The 14,780-nt window shown below is 42.6% G+C and overlaps 1 protein-coding gene across 1 annotated transcript in view; it reads right to left on the reverse strand.

Moving 5' to 3' along the window:
- Nucleotides 1–14,780, reverse strand: part of hiw (MYC binding protein highwire) — a 266,470-nt gene that overhangs the window by 42,468 nt on the left and 209,222 nt on the right. The window contains exons 59-64 of the mRNA XM_050182883.3: nucleotides 13,388–13,584; nucleotides 9,680–9,838; nucleotides 8,645–8,989; nucleotides 4,255–4,485; nucleotides 4,092–4,157; nucleotides 1,660–1,914 (exon numbers count right to left, since the gene is read on the reverse strand). Of these exons, the coding sequence (XP_050038840.1) occupies nucleotides 1,660–1,914; nucleotides 4,092–4,157; nucleotides 4,255–4,485; nucleotides 8,645–8,989; nucleotides 9,680–9,838; nucleotides 13,388–13,584 (1,253 nt within the window). The remainder of the gene's footprint in view (nucleotides 1–1,659; nucleotides 1,915–4,091; nucleotides 4,158–4,254; nucleotides 4,486–8,644; nucleotides 8,990–9,679; nucleotides 9,839–13,387; nucleotides 13,585–14,780) is intronic.

A 14,780-nucleotide genomic window follows, 5' to 3' on the forward strand; every position in this document is an offset into this window, starting at 1 on the left:
AAAGCCTTATGAGTGTACTACTAACATGTCTGCCCGCTGAAGCAATATGTTGAAAACTGTACTAATGAGGCCACTACTTGTAAAAGCAGGGGAAGATGATGTGTACTTACAAATGAGGCAGCATAACTGAGCCACCAGTGCAGGCAATGAATGGGTGAAAATCTCTAGAAAAGGTGGCCATCCTGGACCAAAAACTGTTATTTTGTATTTTTAATTTCACCCTGGAGTGAAAAAAAAAATTATAATGTTCTGGTTCAGTTCTTCAAGCAGAAATAATTTTTTTTTCTGGTTTTTGGTTTAGTTCCGCTTTGATACCCTGGTTGATAATTTTCGGAGGTACTATGATTTTCGCAAGATTTCACGTGACTCAGCACCGGAGTGTTGGCGTATACAACCACCAGCATTTCTGATGCTGTGTTAAGCTCGCTATTTGCACACAGTGCCAGGAACGCTGTCGGCCACATACTTCAGTAAGTCCAATGCAAAGTCTCACGAATATTTTATATTTTTCTTCTATACATAAGCGGTATGTTACATTCAGGTGCACTTTTATATTGTCACTTTAACCCTTTCAGGTGCTGTGTACACAACAAGATTAGTGCATCAACAGCAAAAGGCATTGATGAAAGCAGTGATATTTCAACTGTGTCGCACACATCTTGAAACACTTCTGATTAGAGTTGTGGTAGAAGTTCGAATAATGTGTGCAAGATGCTTTAGTAAAGTGAGTGGGAAGGTAGACGGTGAGTGTTCTTGCTCGAAGCGAGTTTGTTGTTGTATGCAATGGGTTCCCTTCTTTCGTTGTTATTCAAAATATTTTGCCCCCGGCATAACTTTCAAGTGTCTAGGTAGGCACATTGTGCACTAGACATGAAATAGTCGATATTATCATATCTGATGTTCCTGCAGCGAGCTTTGCATGGAGTCCACATTCTGTAAACTTGACAAAACCCACAAAACAATTGAAAATTCTTAATCTGTTTTGCAGCTGTAAGCTTTTCATGATTCTGAAGATGTGAGAAATGGGCTGAAATTAAGATTTTAATCAACAGATATAATTGCCACCTGAAAGGGTTATACCTGCAAAAATTAGGTGTGCATTAGATTTGGGGTTACATTAGGATCTAGTAAATACAGTTATTTAAACAGTGACCTCCAAGCTTGACTGAGTGCAAGAAGAATCAGCATTTCACACAAAATATAACCCCCAGCATATAAGTGGTTCACTACTTTTTACCATAAAAAATAAGCAGCAACTGAGGGAATGATCACAGCATGACAAAGGCACTAGACTTAACATCTTCACATTGTCATGCTCATTGATAAGCAACCTCAATACTTCCCCTATTATGTACAACTCATACCTAAAGTAGGCACTGGTCAGCTGACTGGATGTAACATCCCAAAGATACATTTATATTATAAAGAGTGATGCCACAGAGACCTCCAGTTTAATTCTGGTTACTTGAGGCATGCATTACAAGTAGTGAGACCTGCTGTGGCCAGGAATTGAACACACCATTACGGCACAGAACCACCATTATATGCACCGTACTCACCTGACCCAGAGTTTCTTGCTCCACCTATGTGCTATTATTGTCTTTTATTTAAAACTATAAAAGGACAGGGAGGTGGCTGGAATCCTTCCTCACAACCAACCTGAGACGTGAGCAGGCGAAACACTCGAAGTGTCTCAGCTTCACAGTTGCGTTGCTGGATGCAGAGGGAGCGACACTCGCCATGTACATCAATGCCCAACCTTGGGCTGTGGCCCAGAACTTTGACCTGGCGGAGCCGCAAGGTGTTTTCAGGTCCTCGGAGCTCCAGCCGCCATGCAGAACCATTAGGGCCAATACAAATGGTTTCAGGCAGGACGCAGCTCAGCCAGCCTACAAACTGGCCCTCCACATCCATCTGCAGAAGCAAAAATAGATGCACTATTATTTTTTTTCCAGTCTCAAATCTACACCGAGGCTATCAGAAATGCCACAGTTAAAAGAAAGGTGGGATAACAAGCATACATTCATATTCATACCTCTAACATCATCATCATCATTTCACCATTTATTGTCCCTTAAAGGCCCCTGTCGGGGTATTACATAAGCGGGGAGTGTATACAAGGTAGATAATAAAAACAAAGGTAATAAAAATATAACAATGCAACACAGGGACATAAAAAGAAGCAAAGAACTCTATAGTTAAAAAGGTGCTTGTCAATACTGCCTTTATGCCACAAGCGCCACACACGTCGGCGATTGGTTAGGGCAGCAGGGCAAGTACACAATAGTTAAAGGGGGAAAAAAAAGAAAGAAAGAAAAAACCTCAATACAGGAAAAAGGATAAGATTTCATATGAACACAAATCGGAGCAAAAAGAACATGTCAACCCAGATGATTTAACAACATCGCCTTAAACCTTGTCGCGTCGTGCTCATTAGTTAGTGAATCGGGCAGCTGGTTCCATTCTTCAATTGCGGTCGGGAAGAAGGACTTGTTAAAAGCATTAGTGGAGCCATGAAGTTGTTGGACGCTATGTGAATTGAACAGGCAGCACGATGTACGAATGGGAGGAGATATATGGGAACCACGCAGATAGGGAAAATTGAAATATAACTTATGGAATAAACACAGGCGCGCAACTTTTTGTCTGAGAGCTAAGGAAGTGAGGCCAAGTGATATTTTAATGCAGCTTACGCTGGAATGAAAGTCGTATGTCGACGATATGAAGCGTGCTGCACGGTTCTGGATGGATTCAAGCATGTTAATTAGGTAGGACTGATGAGGACTCCAGATCGCGGATGCATATTCAAGCCTACTGCGGACAAAAGTTTCATATGCCAGTTTTCGTATGTTATTGAGGGATGTAGGAAGTGATCTTCTGATAAAACGAAGTGTACGTGAAGCGTCGGCCGTGATTTTTGTAATATGATCAACCCAAGTTAATTAGCTATTGATCGTGATGCCAAGGTAATGATAAGATTCTACCTGCAATAGATCCTCAGAAAATAAAGAGTAAGGATAAGTTAAATTAGAGCGCTTCCGAAAAATTTGCATAAAACTGCACTTCCTAGTGTTTAGTTCCATCATCCACAATGTGCACCAATTTACAATAAGCTTCAGATCATTGTGGAGGGCAGCTTGATCATCCTTAGTATTTATACTCCAGTAGGTAATGCAATCATCTGCGAAAAGGCGGATGGTGGATGAGATGTTGAGTGGGAGGTCGTTAATAAAAATTAAGGAGAGAAGTGGACCCAACACAGACCCCTGTGGTACTCCGGAGGTGACGCAAGTAGAATTTGAAGGAAGTCCGCCTATTACGGTGAACTGAGAGCGAGCTGTGAGAAAGTTGTGAATCCAGTCTAAAACAAGTGGGTGAAGGTGAAGACCTGAAAGTTTGGACATAAGGTGTTGATGTGGGACACGGTCGAATGCTTTGGAAAAATCAAGATAGATGACATCTGTTTGGAACAAAGAATCAAGGTTTAAGTGAAGGTCCATGGTAAACTCAAATAACTGTGATTCACATGAATAGCCATGACGAAAGCCATGCTGATTTTTGAAGAAGAGGATATGAATACCATATTGTCCGGACTATACAAGTTTAATGTAGAAACTTTGTGAGATGCAGACTGTATGCGAGTTTATTTTTTAAGATATTGAGGAAACAAAGCCAGACTACCCCAGCAAATTTTTCAGCGCTGGATTACACAGCGAAATTAGGCTTCACAATGCTCGTCGCTGCACATGAGCAATATTTCCAGCTCATACTGGCAGTTTGTGGAAAGCTGCTCCCGATACTTGAAGTGGCTGTTTTATTTTGACAGCTCCGACGAGAGTGATATTGAAGGGATTCAGAATTGATTCCAATATGCAGTTTAATAAAACTGTTACTAGCTGACAATAAAATTTTTTGCTTTCTTACTACCCACTGATTGCAGACAAACTAAAAAAAAAACTATTTTCATTCAAAATTTATCTTTGCGGACGGTACAGTGGGTAGAAACTATCTAAAAAAGCTTATTTTAGCCTAAATTCGGCCCAATGAACTATAGTTCGGAATATATGGAAATCCAGGACAAGCATGCTTACCTGCTTTAGCTTCTGCATGTCCTCCTGTGTTGGGCCAAACTTGAAAGTGATGCTATTCACTTTGTTCTGTAGCATTGCCAACAAAAATTGCACCGAGTTTAGCAAGGTTAGGAAAGAATCAACAAGGAAAGAGAGATGAGAAAATAATATTGAAGGAACCAACCGAAGAATCTCGGTGGTTGTCCACGTAGACACACACGATGGTCGGCCTCGTATCAGGTTCACAAGAGACAGTCAGAACCTTAGTTTTGTTGCGATCCTCATCGCCTGACTCCCAGAATGTTTCTGTGGAATTGTCGCAAAGGCTGTTTGCCATGCCCGGCCGACTTGACGCAGTCAGTTTCACTGATTGAGTAAGGTCACGCAGCACTTCGATCCTTGTCAGTGATTCAGGCTGTGAAAAAAAATGCATATATTGTAAAGAACGATGAGGAAAGAGAAAAAAGACACCATTTTGCTCAAAACTGATAGAGTCTGAGCACAACAACCCTATTCCCCATAAAAAAGTAAGCTATAGATTCAACAAAGATGCAAGAAGGTAACAGTTACTTTTGAAAAGTTATACCTTGCACATTTTTTGTCCCAAAGTAACAATCATCGCTGTTCGTTCAGACATATAATTTCCTTAGTACTGCTTGAACAGTACTTCTCTTTGACAAACCACGGTCCTGTAGATGCACATAGCAATTACTGGTAGGAAAGCATTTGGCAGAAGGCATTAGAAGGAGGCAGTGTGCACAATAAAGACAGCAATTGAAGTTATGGCATAGCATTACACCGCAGAGGCTGCAACTTTCTTTCAAAGTGGACTCAAAACACCAAAATTCATTGAGTAACTCTGTGCACTAAAACATGTGTTGAAAGACAAACGGCTCTTAACTTTACTTTCACATGAATAGTACCTAGCAATCTAGCAGGTTAACTATTTAAAGATGGAGCATGCGCTTTCCTGCCATACTTTCCCACCGAAGATGATGCCCTTAACTATAAGCTGCAACTGGCCTATTATTATATTGCATATAAGGAGTGGGATGACAAAAACACAAGCTAAAGTTTTAAGTTAGTTAAATGTGGTTTAGTGGTGCAAAAGTGGCTAAGGCTATGCTGCGTCAAACACAAGGTGCTTTGAAATCCAATTTAAGAAGAAAAAGGCTTTGTTGATCTATATTTTATGTAAAAAGCCAGTGTCATCTAGAAATTTACGCACATCACATAATGGGACTATCGGATCATTTCCTAAAATTAAAGCAGGGTGTAAAGGTACGTGTAGTTTATATAAATTGTGCAAAAGGTCTTGTTTATGTACTTCAATATGTGTGTATGTCAGTAACACATGCATAACTTTAGTGCTTCTAGGCATTTCTCGCATGTTGATGCACCTCCTTTCGTAAGTAAATAATTGTGTGTGAGGCGTGTGTGCCGAATGCGTAGTCGGCATAAAACTACTTCAAAGAAGCGCTCCTGGTGGTTACATGAATACCAATCACCAAGTACGGGTTTAGTAAGATGTAGCTTGTTGTCTGCACAATGGTCCCATTTATGTTGAAACCGAAACCTGACCAAGTAGCCAAGCGAACCTTTTCGTGTGACATCACAAGTGTCTCCACCAAGAAAGGCGCACAAGGCATGCCTGTCTTGCCCGCTGGCAGCGAAGAGCAGACACTCGGCTGAATCGTGACTGCGCCGGACTTTCGGCTGACAATATGTTAGCTACACCAGCTCTTCGGATCTGTCAAATATTGACAGTTTTGATTGTGACGAATTGAATAGTCGCGAATCACTGTTTGCATTTGACCTGTCACCACGAGAGCCAGCGCCCATGCACTTCATATTGTGCTGCAACATGCAGACCAAGAGTACCCCTAACCACTGATTTTATACATGCTGCTTGCTATTTTAGGTGTTTTACCCCTTCTCAGGGAAGTGCTTCGCATGCTCAGTGTAAGATGTGGAGCACAACTTTCCACATTTGTATCTTGCAAGAACGCTGCTGATAGTCCAAAGCACCGAACAGTGCATATGTTTACATCGGCAGGTACAGCGACCACTCCTCGTTCACTTTGAAGTATAATGCTATAGCCGCTCATCGGTGACATCAATTAATGTCAAAACATATCAAAATAGGCCGATTTTGTGTGTGTAAGCACCACTGCATCACTCTGAATCGCACTGATACGAGTGACCACACATCTTCGAAAACAGCGAGCGGGAGACTGTAGTACGGGAGCATTGTTATGCTACCTACTTATCATTCTTCGTATTCTCTTCATGCACACAATATGTTCCATAAAGTGGACACAGACGAGGACTTTGCGAGACTGTGCGGCTTTCTCGTGGAAACGCCGATGCCAGCATAGACACCGTTGGCAGCGGAACTACATGATTGTTTACGCTGCTGTATAAAGGGGTCTACGCTTGCTGCCCATTTGGGAAATGAGGCAAGCAGTGCACCTCAGAAGCTAAATAATGAGTCTGCATGACAATATGTAAAAATACATCCATGTTTGTAGGCGGATTTAATTTAGGGAAGTGCCAGTGAGTGCAGCAGGTAGCTTTCCATCGAAAATGGCAACATACCGATGTCAATACTGCTCCGTCTCGTCGCTTCTCGCTTTTTGTGTGTGCACTGTACAAAATGAGGAATGGTTTATTTCAAATCCGTATGGTCAGAACTGAACTGCCGAATTTGTTTTCTTCATCCTGATAGCTTAATTAGCTTCATGTCAGTCACTCAGGCCTGCCAGCAGCAAACACACAAATTATGCGACTATGACATATAGGCAGCCTCGACTGAACGTGATTGGCATTGGCTCAAACTGTGTGTGCGGATGGCAAGGGCTAAAGTTGCTGCAACCTACGTCAACAGGGAGCATAACTTCTCGTGACAGTAACTTCTCACGCCATGCACCAGCTTACGGTCGTCGATTTCTTCACGCTCTCGTCACTGTCGCCTGCATCATCCTGGCATGCTCTGCATGCAACACTCCTGACGTCATACACAATGTGGCTTGTAACTGAGGAGGAGGCAAGGTAGGGTGTTCGAGGCAATTAATTAAATTAATTTAGAAAATATCAGTGAAACTCTCAAATCTGCTTTTTGAGGAGATGACGGAAGTATTCAGAGGAACGTACCCAGCGAATTTTATCAACATCTGCTGACATTGAAAAATCGCCAGAGTTGCCCTTTAAGGACTTCCTAATTACACGAATACTATCTATATATAGAAGTGTTGTGCTTTTATGCCTTTGTACACTGCCAAAGATGCACATCTATCAGCTGCCTCATTACCAACGGTATCCCAACTTGTCTTGGGACCCAGCAAAAACGAATTGATCTCCCGTATTTGTTAAGCGCCACTACGTTTAAAATGTTCGCTATCAGGAGTTCGCACTCAGATTTCAGATGTAGAGCCTTTAGTGTACTTAAGGAATCAGTGTACATGACTGTATTTTTGCGTTTGTTAGTGATAATCTTTTTAACTACAACCCATAGAGCATAAACTTCTGCAGTGAAAACAGAGGCATGTTTTGGTAATCGAATACTTGTTTCCCAATACTTTGTAATGGCCCCCACACCTTCATGTTCTTTTGTTTTAGAGCCATGAGTGTAAAATTCCATGTAATTTTGTTAATTGTCCTGAAGAGAGCAGAATTCTTGTATAATGTGTTTGTGTGGGGTGTCTTTTTTCATTAGATGTGTTAATGTCCAGTCACATAACTGTGTGAAATCATACCACAGGGGATATCCTGGTTTTTTTGGCAACCTGGAGGGCTTCATGAGGGACGTGATAATCCAGACAATATTCCTCATATCGCAGGACAAGAGACCCAATCAGGTTCGGTTTATTTGTATAGTGTAAGCGCGAGTTATATTGTGTGATGATGTTGTAGCACATGTGTTGCAGTGATGACCGAATTTTTAGTACGTAGGAAAAAGTGAGTAACAGTCTGTGCTGCTGTAAGGGAGGTTCATTACACTCAACGTATAAACTTGGGACAGGTGACGTTCTGTAGGCACCGCTGGCCAGTCACAGTCCAAGGTTATTTACTAGATCAAGTCACCGAATGTAAGACTGGATGAGCCATAGACCACGCGGCCGTAGTCAAGAAGGCTATGCGCAAGAGACCGGTAAATATGTAAGAGGCATGTTCAGTCAGAACCCCAGTTCTTAGGGATAACACTTTAAGAATATTTAGCGCTTCATTTGCCTTAATTTTTGCTGTCTTTATATGGGCCAGAAAGTTTAGTTTTTTGTCAAAGATTACTCCCCAAAATTTATATTCTTGTTTTACCGGCAGTGCCACAACATTCAACTTTAAAACTGGGTCTAAGTATAATCCTCTCTTTTGTGAGAATAGCACTGTAACAGTTCTTTTAATAGAGAAGTGGAAGCCATTTTTCTCAGCCCACTGTATCAGCTTATTTATTGTGATCTGGAGCTGTCTTTGTGTCACAATTCAACACAGGAGGTAATCAATCAGGCAGCACTGTGCAATCAATTATAATTAAGAAGCAGTAAAGCACCGAACCCATTCCACACAAGTATCCTGACCTGATGGCATGACCCATGCTCCGTGTCTGATGGTGCAGACGCTGATGTACCCACTACAGCGCACAGCTCGGATGGAGCTGCCGCTTCTTCCTCGCTATGAGACAGAATGCGGGAAATGTTGGAGAACACGTGGCTGCGGTGCAGAAAGGCGTGGTCTGAAGGCATGAAGCGCAGACGCCAGCACTGCATGGCCATCTGCTGTAGGGATGCGCCGACAGGTAGGAACACCATCAGGTCCGAGATCGTCTGAAGCAGGGTGTGGAAGGCTGACCGCAATGGCCCTAGGCATGCTTCACCCGCCAGTGACATGTCCGAGAGCGGGTGTTCACAAGGGGCCTCCTTGTCCTGCAAGTTCCAGGAAAAATCATTCTCAGGAGCCTTGCCATTTTTTTAATGTTAAAGGGACATTAAATACTGAAAGTAAGTTAAGCTCTATTAGCAAATTCATTTTGTACAACACTGAAAAAATTTTTTCTAGCTGAGAGGAGGTTTGGCGAGTAAGAAAAGACACAAAAATGAAGGACACGTGACAATGCAGCCTTTAAGTTCATATGCAAACTCACTATAATGTTACAGATTTCGACGGCACCTGCTTGACCTAGTTAACTTTTGGCTTACAAGTTCAACTACATTGTATTCTAAATAAACCAGGAACTGAACTCAGTAAGTTTTAAGATCTTCTACTGTGCCACAATGGCTCAAATATCAGAAAATACTTTAACATATGTGATGTATCGCTGACATATCCGTGCTGGGATCTTGGTGTGAAATTTTAAAAACAGAAGCTGAGCCTTCAATTTATTTTCTAGTAATCATTCTCTTACCATGTAATGCATGTATAATAGACTTTTGAAAGACCACTTCATCAGTCTAATTTGATTTAGTGGTTCCCCTTAGAGTCCTTTCAAAGATGCGCACATTCAGAAACTAAAAAGGTTGACGCCTCTGCATCTACTTGTATATGATTGAGTTTTACAGCATTGTAATGCAATCCTGGTAGTTAAAACACAGGGGATCTCTAGACATGCATCATACCTGTTCTGTGGCCTCTTTTTTGTGCCCTACATCCTCTTTGCCTTGAGAATGTTCATCTGGCTTCTCATGAGGAGGAAGAGACATTGCTGCCACCAGGCACCACAGAAGGTCATGTAAACAGGTGGGCTGGGTCACGTTGCGCAGCAGCCAGTTGAACGCCTAGTGCAGAAACAGGTTTACTTAGGAATAGGCAGTCAAAATTGACAGATGGTCATGCATGTCAGAAGTACACTGAGCTTAGCAGCTTACTGTGAAGTTAAATGCTCCTAAATCTCATTTGCTTAACCCTTTGAGAGCTCCTAATGCATATGTATGGTGGCATGAACGCATCCAAATAGTTACTGCTGTGCAGGTATGGTGGCAATGAATCATTTGAAATGTTAAAGTGTGCTCCATGCGTCGGTCTGCGATAGCAACACTGCGATGGAGTGGTATTATCGTTCGAATGCTTTCAAGAGATGTCGCATAACTCAACACCGGAGGCAGAGCAACAGCGTTACTATAGCACATGCTGTCATGTCTGCAGACACTGAAAATGCCTTGTGCTGAGCGTGAAAGTGATTGTATCTTGTATCCCCGAAAACAACCGACCGTGAATACGACCTCTTCGTGTAAACCTATGTCCAGCAAAGCCAAATCGCATGTGATGCCTTTTAGGTGGTACTGAATCTAGCGTTATTGCAGCAAGGGATGCATGTTCTCGGGACTTCTCAAATCATTGCTGAGTCATGGCTGGATGAACGGCAGCCCACACTGTAGCCACCATCTCAAGTGCCATAAAGAAGTCCATGCCGGTGGGACATATTTCCTTTGTTCTTGCTGCACTTTTCTCGCAGAGCCGCAGATTATGCACTACACTAGGTATGCAAAAACCATCGTCACATGTCAGTAGAGACACGTTGCTGTGCCATGTGAAAGGGGCAATGAACAAAAGAAATATGGTGGCCATGACGGCACATGCAATTGCTTCCGGCACTTGGTTGTTTCTGAAAACAAAAATGGTGGTACCTGTACAAGAGCAATATGGTAGCATATTTTGCGCAATTTAGGTGTGAAGCAAGTGCATTTGAGCACTTTTTCAAGTCTGATGGCCTTGCATCAGTAGGTAATATGTGGGTAACGATCTGACAAATTTCGTTGATGTGGGATTGCAGTTCAGCGACATTCCGTTGTAGAGAGATACAAAATGCACCGAAACCTATGAGCATTCTCCAGGGATATGAAAATATTCATGAGAATTTCTTTGTCACGGCGTTTCGTTATCGCAGGTTTCGGCTATATATATGTATGCATCTTGCACTGATATCACACAAAAGGTGCACAGAGAGCAAGTTTAACCTGGACATTATAAAGTTTGCCCCTGTAGGTTGATTTTCTTCCCACCATATGTCCTGAACAATGAATGCCAAATATCACACAAAAGAAAATGTGTTTGCTGGCTGGTCGGCAGGGTACAGCAATAGGTAATCAGCAGGGGTGTGCACATACCAAATATCGAGTTGAATACCAGAATATGTTCAACAAAATTTATAGCTTACAAATTTTGGGCAAGAAACGGAGTGCTGCACATGCTCGAGAGTCTCCTAGCATTGTATAAAATGAATGTAGTGGGCTATCAGTAGCTTAGGTACACAGAAATCAATATATACATTACAGTCTACTCTTATTAAAGGGAATACCAAATTGATATGCCAGCCCTGATTACGACTTGTTTTAGTATGTGAAGGTCTGGAAAATATTTTTTTATCAATAGTATTTCCACTGAACAGAATCATGTGCTTGTTTTCTTCACGAAGTAATGAATTAGTGACATTCTGTTGCACTGAACAACAATGACATTTTCAGTTTAGTAGTAGACATGTGTTTTGTGGTAATAGTCTATTTATTGCATAGAAAGTTTGGCTTTCAAGGTTCTCTCCAAAATACGGAAGGGCTATCCCAACTTTATGGCAGGTGGGTTATCGTAAGGCCAATCTGCACAACAGACGAAAGGATCGAGCATCATGCGACTCGATCACCTCTCCGCATGTAGCTGACATCGACAGTAAAGAGCAGGCGTCGTCAGTGCAGTTTCATTGTCAGATTCAGTGTGATTTGCCACCTGTGAAAGATTCTGAAATTTAGAAGGCCATGGCAAGTTCACGCGGCAATCCCCCACCCCCCCTCCTCTTGTTCATTCGCTGTCCACACAAATACATGATGCACGTAACTGGGTCATGACACTTTCGCACCCGCCTTGTAAATCCAAAGTTACGCTTGTGATGGGTTTCTCGAAGATACAAAAATAGACCGATGTGCATCTACGAATGGTGTCGAGAATGAGAGGCCGCTGTACGGTGGCAGCCAAGAACAAATTTGTTGCCATCCTGTGCACTCGCCTTCACTTTGGCTTTTAAGTGTCATGTGGCTGCTGCAAACAGACCTGCGTCAATTTGGCATGAAACCATAACTGAAGTTGCCGATACTCAATGAAGCAGTGCTGATTAGGCCTAATGGCCATGACAAAAATTCGCCACTGGCCGATGGGGTAATGAACAGGAAGCTATTGCGGAATGCTCCCGCTCATATGGTTGTACGGGTGGCTATATAGTGATCGGTCCCAAGATCACGCATGCGGGTTATATTGACAGCTGTTGAAACGGTATGAAGTTTGTCGCTGCATACACAACACAGCTAACTGACGGCTAATTGGCCTGATTTTCGCACATGCTTTCACAATTTTTATGACCTGCTGCTTTTGTTGCCATTCAACTGCCCGTGTTACATTATCATTTTGATAGGCCATGTTGACCTGCGTGAACCGCTCTGCAAATTGCGGCGCTCGAGCACTGTGTGTATGATCCCCGCATTGGGCTGACATCGGGGAGTACTTGCAGTGACAAAGCCCACTACCGCGTCAGCCCGCCCATGGTTTGCTCCTTCTGTGCTGAAACGCTAGCTTGGGCAGCATTCAGCATGAGGTGCTGCAAGGCACATGCAACATGTGCAACTGCGTGGGCCTCTACACCAAATATATTGAATATTAGAAAAATCATATAGTAGATATTTGATTCATGAATTAAAGTGTTTGAACATTTCCTATTCTCTTCAATTTGGTAATATCTGAGTATTCGCACGCCCCTAGTAATCAAGCATATTATCGAGAAGAGTCTGGTGCTGGGCCTGTTGGTACATAGCTTGACAAACAAACAACGAAAACCCAGCCTTCGAAGACATGTACACAAGAAGAGAGAAAAAGACAACCACACATGCAAGGTTGTCTGTTGTCAACCCAGCGTGTGTGGTTGTCTTTTTCTCTCTTCTTATGTACACATCTTCGAAGGCTGGGTTTTTGTCGTTTGTTTGTCAAGATATTATCGAGCTTACGCACAACCAACAGGCCTTTTTTAATGGTGCCTAGGGCAGCTGCTTTTTTGCATAACCACATGCAGAACCCTTGTACACCTGCTCTTGACAGCTTCTTTCAGTGCAAACAATAAGTGCAATCTCAAATGTCGCAGGATTCATAAGGTTTTTTGTGAAAAGGTGTAAATGAACATGCACATGAAAAGTGAACAATAGCTGTTCACACAGTAAACAAAAACAGTCTTGCCACACCAGGCAGCCATTAAGGCAGCCATTTTATTGCTGTGTTCTGCATTAATTCCCCACATTTGTTATAGGCTGGGCACTACAGGGACAAAAAAGAATGCTGTAATGAAGCCATACCTGCATGGCATAGATGCGACAAGTAGCCTTCCTGAGTGACTGCTGAATGGCAAAGCGCATGCTTTCGAGATCATGGCGTTGAAGAACAAACTGCATAACTGGCCGCTGCACCATAAGGTCAGTGGCACAGGCCTCTGGCTCCACAGAGACTAACTTCGTAAGGGCTGCTGATGGCTGGCACAGTATGGACGACATGCCTGCAACACAAAAATTGGTTCTGTCATGTCTGTGGTAGGATAGTAACACCGCATGGTCCTGCCTGACTATAGCTCGAATAAGTCCTACTACAAATGAGCGGCAATAAAAACTGCCAAAATAAAAGCAGCCACACTTCCCATAACCCTACATATAATACAGTAAGTAGCCTTCTGTTAATTCAACTCTGGTTAATTCGAATTTCGCCAAATTCGATCCCGACCGAAGGTCCCCGTTTGCGCCCATGGATTTCTATGGGCTAAAAATTTTGTTATTTCAATCCAGATAATTTGCCAGATAATATAAGCTTCACCAGTCAGCATGCACACATGCACCTGACACCTATAATGACCCTAATAGCAACCCCTTTAGTGGCCACGTCTGTCTCGATGGAGCTTGGTGAGAGTGAATGCACTGAACATGTCATGTTCCCTTGAAAACGCTTATTTTCAGCCTGCCCTCAGATTTTCAAGCAATAACCGTAGCTCACAATGTCTGATTACGGCATTCGTCCAATTATAACAATCGCCTGTTGTTTTTTTTATAGAAAACGGGGCTTTTCTATAAATTGGCCGCCTGCACGGTGCAATCGGACTCGAAATCAAAGCCACCTTCGAAGCGTTCGTATGGTTTACTGCATAACATAGGACAGTTTTAGTTTAGCGTACATTATAAAATAGCGGGTTGTCACTGCGCATGCGCAGAACGCTACACAACCCACAGCGCATAGTGTACACATGCTATTTCTCAGATTTAGCGTTAGCATCTTTGCGTGGTTTGCAGAGTTTGCGTGAAACATGGCGGCGGTCCCGGCTGCCTGCTTTGAATTGAATTTGGTGTTGCTTTTGTAAAATGCACTTCGTTTGTAGCAAATGGTTGTACAAACGGCTTTCGCTTAGTCTCAGGCTGCTTCGACGACAAAGTATTATGGATAATCTTGTGGTGTTTTCGAGATCACTTCTTGTTTCGAAAGAGTCGAAGCCTAACAAAAGAAACATTCGAGATGGCAGCGCCACCTATCGTTACAGTCAGGAAATAGCCGCAACGACGGCATATGGCCTGAGATTCGAAGATCTCGCAGGCCAACTAAAACTGTAAAAAATGTGCGCTGCTTAGCATACGCTACACTATAGCGTATAGTGTACATTATAAGTAGCGTACGCTAAACTCGAACTGTATATGTATTGCCGCGAAGCTA

The sequence above is a fragment of the Dermacentor andersoni genome, chromosome 4 (genome assembly GCF_023375885.2).
Source record: "Dermacentor andersoni chromosome 4, qqDerAnde1_hic_scaffold, whole genome shotgun sequence".
Lineage (NCBI taxonomy): Eukaryota > Metazoa > Arthropoda > Arachnida > Ixodida > Ixodidae > Dermacentor > Dermacentor andersoni.